Source organism: Phyllopteryx taeniolatus, chromosome 18, assembly GCF_024500385.1.
Source record: "Phyllopteryx taeniolatus isolate TA_2022b chromosome 18, UOR_Ptae_1.2, whole genome shotgun sequence".
Lineage (NCBI taxonomy): Eukaryota > Metazoa > Chordata > Actinopteri > Syngnathiformes > Syngnathidae > Phyllopteryx > Phyllopteryx taeniolatus.
In genome coordinates this window covers 15823530-15837192 of record NC_084519.1, presented here as the reverse complement: position 1 = coordinate 15837192, position 13663 = coordinate 15823530, and the positions used below count along the sequence as shown (strand labels likewise).

The 13663-nt window shown below is 43.3% G+C and overlaps 1 protein-coding gene across 7 annotated transcripts in view; it reads right to left on the bottom strand.

Moving 5' to 3' along the window:
* sash1a (SAM and SH3 domain containing 1a) overlaps nucleotides 1–13663 on the bottom strand; it is a 143727-nt gene that overhangs the window by 10108 nt on the left and 119956 nt on the right. For 4 of the 7 annotated variants that reach the window (XM_061753189.1, XM_061753193.1, XM_061753191.1 and 1 more), the window contains exons 8-15: nucleotides 11786–11884; nucleotides 7008–7146; nucleotides 5933–6879; nucleotides 3528–3602; nucleotides 3306–3449; nucleotides 1416–1548; nucleotides 714–883; nucleotides 356–565 (exon numbers count right to left, since the gene is read on the bottom strand). In XM_061753189.1, coding sequence (XP_061609173.1) covers nucleotides 356–565; nucleotides 714–883; nucleotides 1416–1548; nucleotides 3306–3449; nucleotides 3528–3602; nucleotides 5933–6879; nucleotides 7008–7146; nucleotides 11786–11884 — 1917 coding nt within the window. The remainder of the gene's footprint in view (nucleotides 1–355; nucleotides 566–713; nucleotides 884–1415; nucleotides 1549–3305; nucleotides 3450–3527; nucleotides 3603–5932; nucleotides 6880–7007; nucleotides 7147–11785; nucleotides 11885–13663) is intronic. The other 3 variants (XM_061753192.1, XM_061753196.1, XM_061753190.1) reach the window with 2 other exon arrangements.

The window sequence follows — 13663 nt, the reverse complement described above, 5'->3', positions numbered from 1 at the left end:
TTGTGTGTGCATTGATTAAACAAACAGCCTGCAAAGCACATTAACGCCAGGATGGTTAGTGGGCTTGGCTCACCTTTCCCAGCACCGTGTAAGTTTGGACGGACGATGGAAGTGAAATGTGGTCGTGACTGAGTGGGTGTCAATGTTTATGTGAAAAACTGTACTTTGTAGTCTGTAATTTCCTGCGCTAAATTTAGTGCCACTTGTCTGTAATTTCTGTCAGTGTGTCCGAAACAATGTTTTCTTTTATGATATGCTCTTGTGACCCATTTGAGGACGCGGCGACGACGCCGTGTCAAATATTTGGGAACACTAGTTGGCCTTGGTGGGCTTCAGGATGCGGTTGGATTCCCACCTTGAGGTTGACGCGTTCCAACAGCTCCTCCACGGACGTCGGCTTGGGCGGTCGGCCCTTCCTCCGCCGCCGCGCCGGCCGTTTCGGCTTCTCCTCTTCCTCGCACAGCACGTCCACGTAGATGAACTTGAAGGTGCCCACCTTGTTGTTGAGGAGGCCCATCCAGGTGCCCATGGGCGGCTTGCTGATGATGTCGATCACGTCGCCACGCTGCAGGATGAGAATGCCGTCACAACCGCGGTCATCACGGGGTATATACATAAATACACGAGTTGAATTCAACACATTTGATACTACATTGAGTACTTTTTAAAACCCACTGGACACCATGCATACGAGTCTTCGTGGGGCGTTTCACCTTCAGTTTGAGGGAATCTGAGTCGTAGGGGCTCGGCGTGAAGTCCGTGTGCACTCGCGCGCGGCCGCAGAACGGTCCTCGGTAAGGCGGCTCCTCGTCGTCGCCGTCCTCCGACTTGACGCTTTCTCTGTTGCTGGCTGACGAGTCGGTGGTGCTCACGGTCTGACCACCTGCGCACAAACACGGAATTATATGCTATTGTATAAATATACACTATGTCAGTCAGCCATCCCATAAACATCAAGTGGTTTCTTGAGTCAAGATGAAAATGCGTTTAAGTATAAATCTTTGGAAAAACTGAGTTATCGAGTGCGAGTTTTTAAAGGAGCTCCTCAACATTTCACCCTTTCGGACTCCTCTTCCCTCTATAATCATGACCATAATGTTTGCCAGTGTGCCTGCATTTTCCTAACAACTTTATGCTGGTCAAACTTAGACTCAGAGTTAAGTCCAAGTTTGGACAAGAGTAGGTGTTTGATCACACAAATGTGACAGGAACGACAGGTTGAAGTAATGGGACAAAACCACGTGAGAGGTCAGGACGTTCTAGAAAGCTCCACACGCAAGGAAAAACATAAATGCTGCGAGCGCTCTCTTGTGGATGGTTTGAGACACCAGTCTTTTTTTCCCCTTACCATGACAACATTTTATCGAATGTGGTAGGTTAAAATAAAAGCTCTAACTTGATCAGAAATAACTCACTCATTGAACTTTGTCCGCTCAGTGAACTACGGAGACTTTCCACTGAGCCTCCTGCCTTGAGTTTGGGCTTCTCCAGGGAGTCGCTGTCAGGCTGAAGGGACTGCGGAGAACCAGGTGTTCCATCCGGACTGGACTGGACGTTAGAAGGTAGGTTGAGACGTGGAAGAAGAAGGGAAAATGTGCACTAATTAAAATGTGGTAAAAAAAAAAATCATATTTGGATTCAAATATGCAAATATTGTTTCCACAATCATTTGAATAACAAAAAAAGCAACCTACTAGTGACGTGCAGACTTAAATCTTAAATATTTTGTGATGCTTTTGTAGGCAAATGTGTTGTTGGTAATCCATTGCACGACAATACCAGACATTGTTACAATGACTCTTTACATTGCTAAAAATTATTTTGTGAAAACTCAAGTTTACTTTACATCGGCTCATAAAACATCTACATATAAGATACCATTAACTATTAATTAGTAATTTGGCATTGAAGGAAAAAACAATGTCTAAAAAAAATACTGCAAATGATTTCATTGGCCCTTAAAAGTTATTTACCATGAAATGCTTGTGATTTGTATTAAAAACAATGACATCCCTGCAATAATACAGCAAGCCAAAAACAAACAAAACAGGGGTTTGTTTCACTGGTGCACTAGGGGGCAGTGTGGCCTATAAAACAACTTCTGTTTAGTCATTTTGATGAAGTCTCTCTCTCTCTCTGTTTTTTTTAACAAGCAACAGCTACAAGACAAATGGGGAAATGTGGGTCACGGTGTTGCGATGAGACCACGGCGATGGCCAGATGCGCTGGCCGCTGGTGGAGTGGATGGTAAACAGACAGTGAAAATCCGGCCAGAATAAGCGTCACTGTACACACACACACACACACACATTCTCACTCTGGCCCTTGAGACCAAGCCCGAGGGAGACTTGCATCACTCGAGTGGGCTCAGCGACGCACACGCCCAATAGAACCGGACCCCGCGGTGACAAGCCCCAGCGTTTCCGAGCTCTGTTTATTCTGTAACCAACACAAACACTCCCACCCACACACACTTTGTGGGCTAATGATGTGTCTAACACTGAACTACATCCTGGAAATGTTTGAAAAGAACAGGGGGACTTTATTTCTTTATAACTATGCTTGGCTGCTCTGTATTTGGGACATTAAAAAGACAACATGGATAACTTGGGATTCAACCAAATAAATAAGTGTAAAGTTATTTAGAACCCGAATAAAAAAGGGGCAAGATGACACAAAAAGTTTGCTTAGTCTTGGTATTTTGTGTGCATGTATCCCCTTTCAAGAAGGAATCATTGCTAATAGCAAAGGGTAAGTAAGTCAAGGTTCTCTGATTTGTTTTGTACTCACAACAAAAGTTACTTGTATTACTTTTTTTGCACTTACTCGACTTTCAACTATCCTAAAACATTACCAGTACAGTGTTGAAAGAGGTGTACAAACACCCTAAATAGGATCAAGAATAGAAAAAAATAATTCTTAATTTATATATGTTGGTGTTTTTCAATGGCAGTCTTCAGTTTTCCCCTTCATGATATTAATGATACAACACAATATATAATGATATAATTAAATAAAACATTGTAAATTTAACTATTTAATACAAATGTACCATATTTTATTCATTTTAATAAATCATCGGTGAATGAAATGAATTTAAAATAAACAAATAAAAATGCATTATCATTTTATAAAGTCAACTATTTTACCAATACATCAACTTTCTTTTTTTAACATCATCTACAAATGACTTTGGTCCATCAATCCTTTTCAAAAAGGACAAAAGTTAAAAGGACAAAAGCGCGTCTGGCGGCCCTGATCTACATGTGTACAGCACCACAGTTAAGTAAATGTGCACATCTAACCTGTTCGGACAAAGAGCTGCTGTACTTCTTGGACATGCGTTTCCTCATGGTCTCCTTGACCGACTTGACCTTCTTGCCCAGCGAGATCCGAGAAGTCGTGGGAGACTTGACCACCTCTCTGTATATGGCCTCCTGCTCTTTATTCTGTCGGATGAACAATACAGAATGATGCTGGAGAGCCAGTTGGGCGTGTCCTTTACATTCTGGCTGTTGAACACTTACATGGGCCTCTGAGCCTGTGTTGAGCACGTGGAGGGATCGGTTGGACAGGTCAAAGCCACCGAAGCTGCACGTTCTCTGCGAAAGGGGCACAGCCAAAAGAGAGTCAGCCACACTTTAACAGCTCATCCGCACCGGACGATGAGATTGAAGGCACTGCGATTCATGCGTGATACTGATCATGGTTGCTTCACATGAGGGGGACACGATGTCATATGAGATACGCCCAACGGAGGACATGAAGGAGCACACATCATCTGCTTTTTTTCCCCCTCAAAATTTCTAAGTGAAAGAGCTTTTTTTTTTTTTTTTTTTTTTTTGAATGGAACCCAAAAAAGCGTAAAAACATTGGATCCAACATGTGGCTCGGAGTGGAGTCTCTTGATGTGGCCACATAAAACGCTTCAAGGACTGAATGCACGTTTTGGGCGCCCTCGGCTGGTGGAGCCTGGATTGTGACGCATGAAGAAAGGGGCTTAGGGATGCCAACACACGTACACAACACAGAGCCAAATATGTGTTAGCTTTAGCACAAACATTCAGAGTTGTTTCTGATGAGGGGAAGTCTCTTGGTAGACATTAATGGGAAACTATGAAATGAAAGGAAAACAGGGAGATCCAGTATTATTGTTTATCTGTTTTTTTGTTTGTTTTTTTAATGGATCATCCCAAAGCTATGAGGACACACACGTGCACATCAAAGTTCGACTTCTAAAATTACCCCTACTTAATCTCAGGACAAACCCCAGCATGAAGATCCCTCAAAAGCAATACGGGGTTCTTGCGCATTTAGCGTCCACAGCTGCGGGCCACATTGCAGTTTTCCCAGCGAAGGGTTTTTGCAGAACAAACACGTTTGAAGCAGCGTCCAAGAATAATGCGATGGCGATGCTCGATGGAATGGACATGCACCCAGGATAAAAATAAAAAAATTAAAAAAAAAAGTATTTTGGAGATAATTACAAGGAAAGAAAAACATCCCCAAAAAATTAAATGGAGGCACGGGCCCCCTTAAAAAAAAAAAAAAAAAAAAAAAAAAGGCAACAACAGAAAAAAGTGGAGTCCAAAAAGTTGTTTGGATGAAAACGACCTCACTGGTACACGATAGGATTCAGGTAGCATCGAAGCTGCAGGATAGCGGCACCTCACTTTTAACACGTCCATTTACCAAAACCTGCACTGCGCTAACTGTTAAGATCACTGAGTTGTTCAAATTCCGGTTAAAAAGACATTGCTTTACTACTGAAGTGCAGCTACACTATAGCTCTCATCAACCGGTGTGTCAGAATCAGACATTTACACAGAAAACCTATAAAAACACTACCATGATCCTTTCATATTGAGCTATAAAGCTTTGAAGCAAAAAGACAATTAACCTAAACTTCAAAGGAAATGATTATGCTCAAGTCAAGACATACAGTGGAATCTCTTAAGTCAATGAATATGGAAAATGAAATTCAAGAAGAACATGAGTAAAAATTCACCTGTCCAAAAATCTGTCATGTGTAAAGGGAAACGTATGAATATCGCCAAAGTGTACCTCACGAGATCAAAAGACGAACTCAGCGCAAAGTTACGTTAGGAAAGCGTACAATGTCCGCTTGCGAATCAACACCGCGTGCTTACAAGCGTCACTTTATATCAAGTTAAGGCAGTGAATCACTTTTGCATTGCCTTTGTCATTTTTTTGTTCAAGTTAATAACATTGCTTGAAAGTTTATATTGATTTTTATATAAATTTCTATGAAAGTTCTGAATGCAAAACTGTTAGCTAAATCTTTTCTTGATGACAATACCACAAAGAAGGAACTTATCTCTGAAAGTGGTACAAATCGAATGCAAGGTCCGCTCTGTGTTTTGCTATTAACAATGGCTTCTGCTTAACCATGCCAACATGTTGCCCAAAACACTGAAGATAGTAATGATTGCAGCAGGTATTTTTCGTATGGGGGGGGGGGGAGATGATTTAGAATTGCCTAAAGATGCCACAAGATGGCGGCCAATCACTACTTTTCCATTAGTCACAGCTATAGCCTGTCTCAATGAAGCTCCTCTTCTTACTTCAACATAGCTCTATGGCACAAATAAGCCACAAGATGGATGGGTTCCCCAAAAATAATCATTGAGTAGCAAATCGCAAATATGCAGTTTTTTGTATGGGGGAATTTTGAAATCTGTACAAGACCAGCATGCATGAATAAATTGTTTTCAACCTAAGAGGTTCCACTGTATTCCATAACAATCCACAAGCTTCGAAAACCAACACTGATGATATTTCATGGGAACGTTACAGACTATGGATCATCAGGTTCCTGCTAGCTCGAACTAAAAGCTATTCTGCAGCTTTGACGTACACCGAGTCCTGCTCACACGAGGCGGCCGACTCGAACCTCACGGTCTGAACTCACAGACTTCTGCTGGATGCGTAAGAGCACGCGCTTGGTGCAGCGGTCCACGCTGGCCGCCCACTTTCCGGCCGCCTCGCGGTCCTCCTCCAACAGACAGCGCCGCTCAGCTCGGCTGAGGGTGACCGGGCGGACCAGCTGGGCCCAGTTGAGGTGACCGTACAGGCTCCGCTCTACCACGTAGGTGATGTTCAGCTCACTGACTGCGCTCCGACCCCGCAGCCGGCGCGAGGGGAACACCCAGCTCCCTCCCACGCCGAAACCTTTTGATTTGGCTACATCGCTGCGGGCGGGGGATGACGGGGTGAAGCACACGGGGGAGGACGGGGTCTTGGTGCTGCGCGAACGCTGGTACAGAAGGTGTTTGGTGGAGTACGAGTAGTTGGGGTCGGGCTTTCTGTGCGTCCAGCCGCCACGGTGCCGGTTGGCGGTGTGATATTTTGGGCTGCCTTGATAGAGGTCATCGTCCAAGGGGACGAGGCGGCGGGATTGGGTTTTGGGGCGGGGTTTGGTGAGGCCGTAAAAGGCGTACAGGGCCTCGTTGTTACTTACCCCGTGGGAGATGGAGCTCAGCGCCTTCCGCATCTCGCTGTCGTCGGTCGTGGAGCGCGACAACTTTCCTTCGTCGTCCAATCCACAGCCATCCAGCTCAGAGAAGGAGGAGCCGCTATCTCCGACGCCGGAGCCCGAGCCGACCGGGGTTCTCCTGGGCGGGCGGATGAGGCCGTGGGTACTGGAGGACTTGTTGAAGGTTTTCACCAGACGGTGTCCGGACCAGGTGTCCAAGCTGCTGGAGGACGGGGAGGTGGTCAGGCTGTCTGTGTCTCCATCCACAGAGAGCTGATCCTGGCGGAGGGAGAACTCCTGAGGCAACGAGTGCTTCTTCAGGACCCCCGTGTACAATGCTGTGTTGTCGTCACAACTGGGTACTGACTCTACATTTAGGAAATCTGAAAGAATAAAAGAAGAGAAAAAAGAAAGAGAAAAAAATCCATTAGTGGAAGATAGATTTATACCGCAGAAAGTCTGTAAGACTGCCAACGACTCCCAAATGGCTTCTTTTTCACAGGTTACAAACCTTCAGATCCATGCTTCTTGCCCTCTTCCACCTTAATGAGTTTTTTCCTGACCCGTCGGGTGGAATTAACCAGCTTGTGGAGCCGTTTGAACTTCACTGAATCCTCCGATTGCTCGTCGTCGGACAGTTCGCGAGATTGCTGCAATAAAGAGAGAGAGGAAGCGGGTTGACGTTCCACTGGACGCCAGGATTCTTAAGCAGGCCTGATGAATGTAACACTAACAAATGCAACAACAGCAGAAATGGAACGGGGATAAAAATCAAAGATGCACAAGAATTTGGCAATAAAACAGCTCAGTGAGACAAATGCATTTTGTGATCCTTGCACGCCGTCAATGGGAACATTGTTTGAGATGGAGTCAAAGTTAGTGCGGTGAGAAATGGAGGCCAGACACTGCGGAGACTACAATTAATTCACCACAAAATGGACTGCTTTCTCTCTTTCCATTTATGGCCGTTGCATTTAAATGCATAGTGAAGTAGTAGTGGAGTGGAAAAGAGACGCTCACAACAGGTTCGTAACTCATGGAAGCACACTGTGAGGCCAGTCTCTCAGTCAGACAGCGAACAATTATTTACAATCCTACCACTCATAACAATTAAACATGAAATAGCTCAAGAAGGTTTAGAATTGCCCAAAAAATTATATAAAAATTGTGGTGGCAAAAAAAACAAAACACTTTTGTATTAGACAAGGCTTTCATCAGTCTGTCCAATAGAAGCTCCTTCCCTCACATCAACATTAAAAAAATTAAAAAAAAGCCACAAGATGGCGCCAAAGCACTACTTTTACATTAGATAGGGCTTTGCCCTGGGCACAACAATGGAAAATAGGAGAGTTAAAACAAACAAACAAACAAACTAGAGGACAGGTTCCATGCCCCCCTCCCCCCAAAAAATAAAAAAAATTCTAAAAAAAAAAAAAATAAATTCAGTGACTGGGCGAATCTGCAAGACACGAATCGCAATTTTTATTAAACGGTACACACTTTCTCTATATGGTTTCATTGCTTCAAGGGTAATTTATCAAAATGACAAAATTATACATGATCGACTAAATTGTTCTGGATTTATCACGTCCACCCATGGCTTTGTGAGGACAAAGATGACTGCCTGAGCACTGGTATACAGTAATTGCTGCCTGGCAGAAAGTACTGGCACGAAGCGCTAACAGCTCCATTTGTTTCCAATGGTCTCTATGGCAGCACCGCATGATGGTTACCCGAGGTTGACCACGTGGCTTACAAAGAACATGCACGCTCATGCGCACAAAACGATAAGACAGAGCGAGTCTGTCCAAGTCGTGATGCTCGAGGCTGACAGGCCATGAAGAAATAGCTTAATTGCTTCTTTTTTTTTTCCCCCCCCTCCCTCATTTTCGACCACAAGCCTGGCTCGGTGGCGGCTGACATACAGCAAGGATGATGTAAACAACTGTGGCCTGGAACATAGTCGCAAGCACACACGTGATGTTTCGTAAATACTCGATGGCATCGCATCACCTAAGCAACATTCCAAGTTTCCAACGCCTCCGAGCGCTGTCTAGTAAAACCTTACTAATCTCCGACAAGTTGGAAAAACACATCGATCAGCAGTCCCCTCCTAAGCTCTCTCATTCCAACACACACGCCACCATTTAACCTTTCACAAGCCACACAAAATCAAAAGTCCACTGTCTCTATTTGCAAACCACACAATTCCTGCTGAAGTCTTCGACTTTGACATGCCTTGGAGCCGTATCGCAAGATTTGGCATTGATGTCTTTGTCATTTACACAGAATGCAGCCGTAAGGCAAAGGCGCGCGCTTTCACACAGCGACGTCGGCGTTGAACAGAGACAATTGCTTTCGACCCAAAAATGGAATACAGTTACACACAGGCACCTTCAGACCTCTGTGTCGGCTCTGAAATGTAAAATTTTGCCTGGACAACCTCACTCCGCCTTGTAAACACCCCCAAACTGCAGAGACGAGTTTGCAATTGCAAACCAGAGCATACAAATGAGTCACCCGGAAAGAAAGCCATGAATCAAAGCAAGACTCAAAAGGTCTCAACTGCCATAATGTCTGTGCTATAGCCAATCCATTTCCATTCGCGCAACGATTATAAACAACACAATCACATCTCTCCCAACATGTCCACGCTGTCAACTGAACTAACATGCCTTCATACTCACCAGAGTGTTATGAAGATTGAGGCTTTGTATCCTGCATGAACAAGCCACAGAGCGCAAATGGAAGGTCCAAGATCATATCAGAGCGCTTGTTTGCACGCTGGCGCGCACACACAGACCGGGGGCTCCGGAATAAGGGGCGGTCGGGATGTGCCGTGCAGTACTGGGAGCAAGAGAAATGCGTGTGTTGTGCACAGAGAACAATCCCTGCGTTTGAGCCCCGTGTGACCCCGCCGTGGCCCCCACATCCCTAATGGCCCATCCTGGAATGTGTGGCTCAGATGGCCAAAAAGGAAGATGGGCTCGGGGAGCAAAGACAGCATGAATGCGGAATATTAATAAGCGTGTCATTATAGAGCGTAATGACTTGAGAAACAGGGATGCACTGTGCAGGCATGTCTACATATACAGGACGCAGTCACAGGCGCCTGTTGGGAATGACCTTGATTCCATTCAAGCAGTGGTTGCCATCATAGAGGCCCCGGAAAGGGTTCAAATGATGCCCACAGATGGCAATTTTAGGACTTCCTCTTTATTGTTTTCATGTTTTTAGTAGCTGCAATGTGTGTTTCATGTTCCCAAAAAAATAATAACTCTTCAGTAACCCTTTCCTTTGTTCCTTCCAAATCAAATCACCAGCTTGGAAAAGTTCCATAAATGCATGCTTGGATGAGTTTGGTGCAGATTAATTTAAGCATTGACTTCAAACCACACCAAGCACCTCTGAGATATTCATATTTGATCCATTTTCATTTCCTGTACTTTTGATTGCCAGGTGGCTAAAATCCAAGCCATTTTATTTCCCCATTTCCATGATATAATCTTCGAGCAATCATCAACTCTAACTTGTAATAGGTAATATTTATCTGGCACTTGAGCACATTGAGAGATTTGTCAATTACTGTCTGACACAAGATGATATTGCCTTTTCAGTAATGTACACAAACTGCTAGATTGGGCAATAAAAATAAACTGAAGAGTCAGACTATTTACCTTCACAACAAGAAGCTAAAATAAGCCGCTCACATTCAGTGGCATGAAGGATATCGGATGTCACTCTGTGTTTTCAAAAGTGGCAGAAAATAGAAACATTACTTATGTGGAACTTGGATTTTGGAATTAACTCACATCCTGTTGCAAAAAGTGGGTCGGCCGCGCAGTGCTAAATTGCACGTTTCGCCCATATGATACCATACTGCGTGAGGCTAATGAAAATCAGCTGTGACCTAGATTATAAATGAGAAAAGCCAACCAAGACAGACATGCTCAAACAAGAGACAATTACTAATGATTAATAGTTAAAAGGCCACATTGTTCTGCGGTTTGGACAGTTTTAGTCATTCATTCATTCAATCATCATCCGTGCCTGAAAATCCACCAGCTAGTTGTGTTAAAAATTCTGACTGTCTTGCCAATCTTAGAGTACAAAGATGCACTATATAGATCGGCTTCAAAAACTCTCCTTCACAAACTAGATGCCATAAAACCACATACTGTAGCTTTGTCAATAGGTGCTTTTAATTAATCATGTAGTTTCTCAGTCATCCAGGTCACGCTAATCTGCAAAGGTTAAAGTCAGGCGACTGGACTCCTGTTGATTGTTGAAGAGGCTTCAACATTATCCTAAAAGGATTTTTGCGGCGTGCAACCAACAAGTTAAACCCTCATTCAATCATAATCCATCCATGTTTTGTGTGTGTGTTCTGATCCCAGTGTGTCTAACTCCAGTATCATATTTGGTATTTTACCGCTGTTGTTGGTACAGCAATGAATGGGTACAAAGTGACATGGTATGCACTGGTTATGGTTATTTTGGTATCCTTTATGACTTTTAACAAAATTTCCCTTTTGAGCTATAGAGAAAGGAAAAGTAAGACATCATGGCATCGTCTTGTTCTGTCTTCTAACACCAGTTTGGAATTATTAAGGATGGGACAAAATATTAAGATCTGGATAAATGGCAAATTTATTTTCATCAATGGAACCGTCCACCGGCACCTCCCCCGTTTGTCATCCATCAGGCGACAAGTAGCCCGCTAGCCAACAGCACTAACAAACGTACAAATTGCCAATTCCCAAACTGAATCGGAAGCGCAGCCTCAGCGTGTACATCTGATGTAACCACAAAAACAAGCAAAAAACACAAAGGAAAAAAACTAACACAAACAAACAAACAAACTTAATCACCTCAGAAGCCAACAAATGACTTCCTGGAGACTAGAGAATAGAATAATTCTGTAACATGACCAACTCGATGGATGAAAATGCAAAATGTGACCAACAAGCGTTCAACACAACCTCAAAACAAAATGTAGTATGATCCAAATGACATGGTGGAGAGAACCAAATAGGACATATGGACCTATTTTTTGGCCGGCGGTGTAAGAAAAGGGATAAATAGACAGTAGGAAGAAGAGCGTCAGCAAGATAGAAGCTGAGTGGTTTTGTCTTACAAGTAAGTACGCACTTAAACAAAAACAACATCTACCCGTTGCAATCTCCATGGCTGTTCAACATACTGAAAAGGCGAGAGTAGTCGAGGACAAGAACGTAAAGGGTTTTTGGGGTGGTCGAGGGTGGAGGTGGGAGGAGGGGGTGTACTTACGTTGCAGTTTGAGGACTGGTTTAGACTGGCTGCAGATCCATCAGTCCACTCTGCAGTGTCAGTACTGCCGGACTGTCTGCTGCGCTCATACTCCTTCAGCTACGTGGAGGAAGAAGAGTTTAGAGAGGCAGAGGAAGAGGGCGGGGCCACCGCGCTCTCACCGAGCTCTTCGTGCGCTCACGGGCAGCTACAGCGTAGTGGTCAGTAATTATGCTCTTTGGCCAAATTACTGAACTGAGCTGTATTTTTACATTTACTTAAAAGGTTTGAAGACTACTGTACAAAGATCTCAGGCCCCAACTGGTCACGTATGACTCACTCATGGAGTTTTACAGTATTATGAGAAAGCTTCTGTTGTGGTACTATTTTCTATGTTACTGTTACCATCACTGGAAAAAAAAAAAAACAGGGAAAGAATGAGGAGAGTTTGTACAGAGCAAACATGGAATGCAGTATCCAAGGTTCTCTGACCAACATGGTGGCCGCTGTCGAGGGCTGCAGCTATTGACTATGTAATTGAATAATCGAATTTAAACTTGGCTGCCAAATTATTCTTCCCTATTTACTACTGTATTTATTAACTGATTATTGTTGTTTATTTGGTATTGTTCAATGATTAAACAAAACCAAATAGATTAAACTGACTATTGTTTTCCCCCCCCCATAAATCGATGATGATTCCGTTACTGGTTTGATCTTTAACATGTCAGAAAAAAGGCAAAAATGTTGTTAATTCAAAATGTCCTATTTTGATGAAATAAAGTCTGCTTTCACTGAGGAGTACAGAAATCAGAGAATATTTACAGTTGAGAGGCTGAAATCACAGAATGAACAATTTTAAGTTTAAAAATGTCTCAAAACAATTAATCGTTGATCAATATAGTTGTCACTTGATTTGATTATCGATTAGTTAGCTGTTCGGTTAATCGTTTCACCTCTATCGCTGTCCCATTTCCGCTAAACACTGAACCTTAATAATGAGCCACATGCTGCATCATCGTGTCTAATGAAAAAGATATGATTATTCAATCACACGTAGCAGCTTTTCCTGTTACTTTAACATTACATTGCTAAACGGATTTCAAGCTAACTTTGTTGGTTAGGCCAATTATGACCCCTCAAAATGTTCAAATGTGCAAATAGAGGCATGTAAATTCATTATTTTTCACAGTTCCACTAGTTTTGTTTTTTTAACTCTTGTTAGAGGTTCTGCCTTGGTAGAGGTCTTAGCTCTACTTTGGGACATTATAGTTATCATAATCTATCATTAAATCATTGCTAAAACAAAAGGGTGGCCAATGATGTCTGTCACCTCACTACATCCCTTTATGCAATTTTTTATTTATTTATTTTTTTTTAAACGCTTGTTTCAAGAGTATTAGACACTAACGTGATACTGGTTGGTCAGTGATGTTTCAATCTACGAAGGAACACAATCCACAAAGCTTGCTCATTGATTGCTTTATGTCTTCATGTCAGCCAATAGAGAAGTTTAAGGGCGAAAATTGAGGATCCGCCTTGTGGAGCGCAATCCAGCCCTAAGATGCTGCCGGACAGGCCCAGGCGCCCATGAGCAAGGCATTTGAGGAGGTGAGTGACAGGATGAAAGGAAGGAAAAGGAGGAAGAAGTAGGGGAACACGTCAATCATTGAAGGTCACATCAATGTTGAAGGCATAAACAAAAGGAAGGGGAAGCCAAATGAGAATCCACCATGTCCAGCTACTGAGAGCAAGCCACTATGCACCAAAGTCCTCCACATCACCAGATGGTACACCGAGTTCTGCACACCCACACTCCAAGAAATCACACCCCCAAAAAGAACAAACTATGAGAATCCCCCAGTGGTCTGGAGTTTGTGTGTGCATAAAAAGGATTAG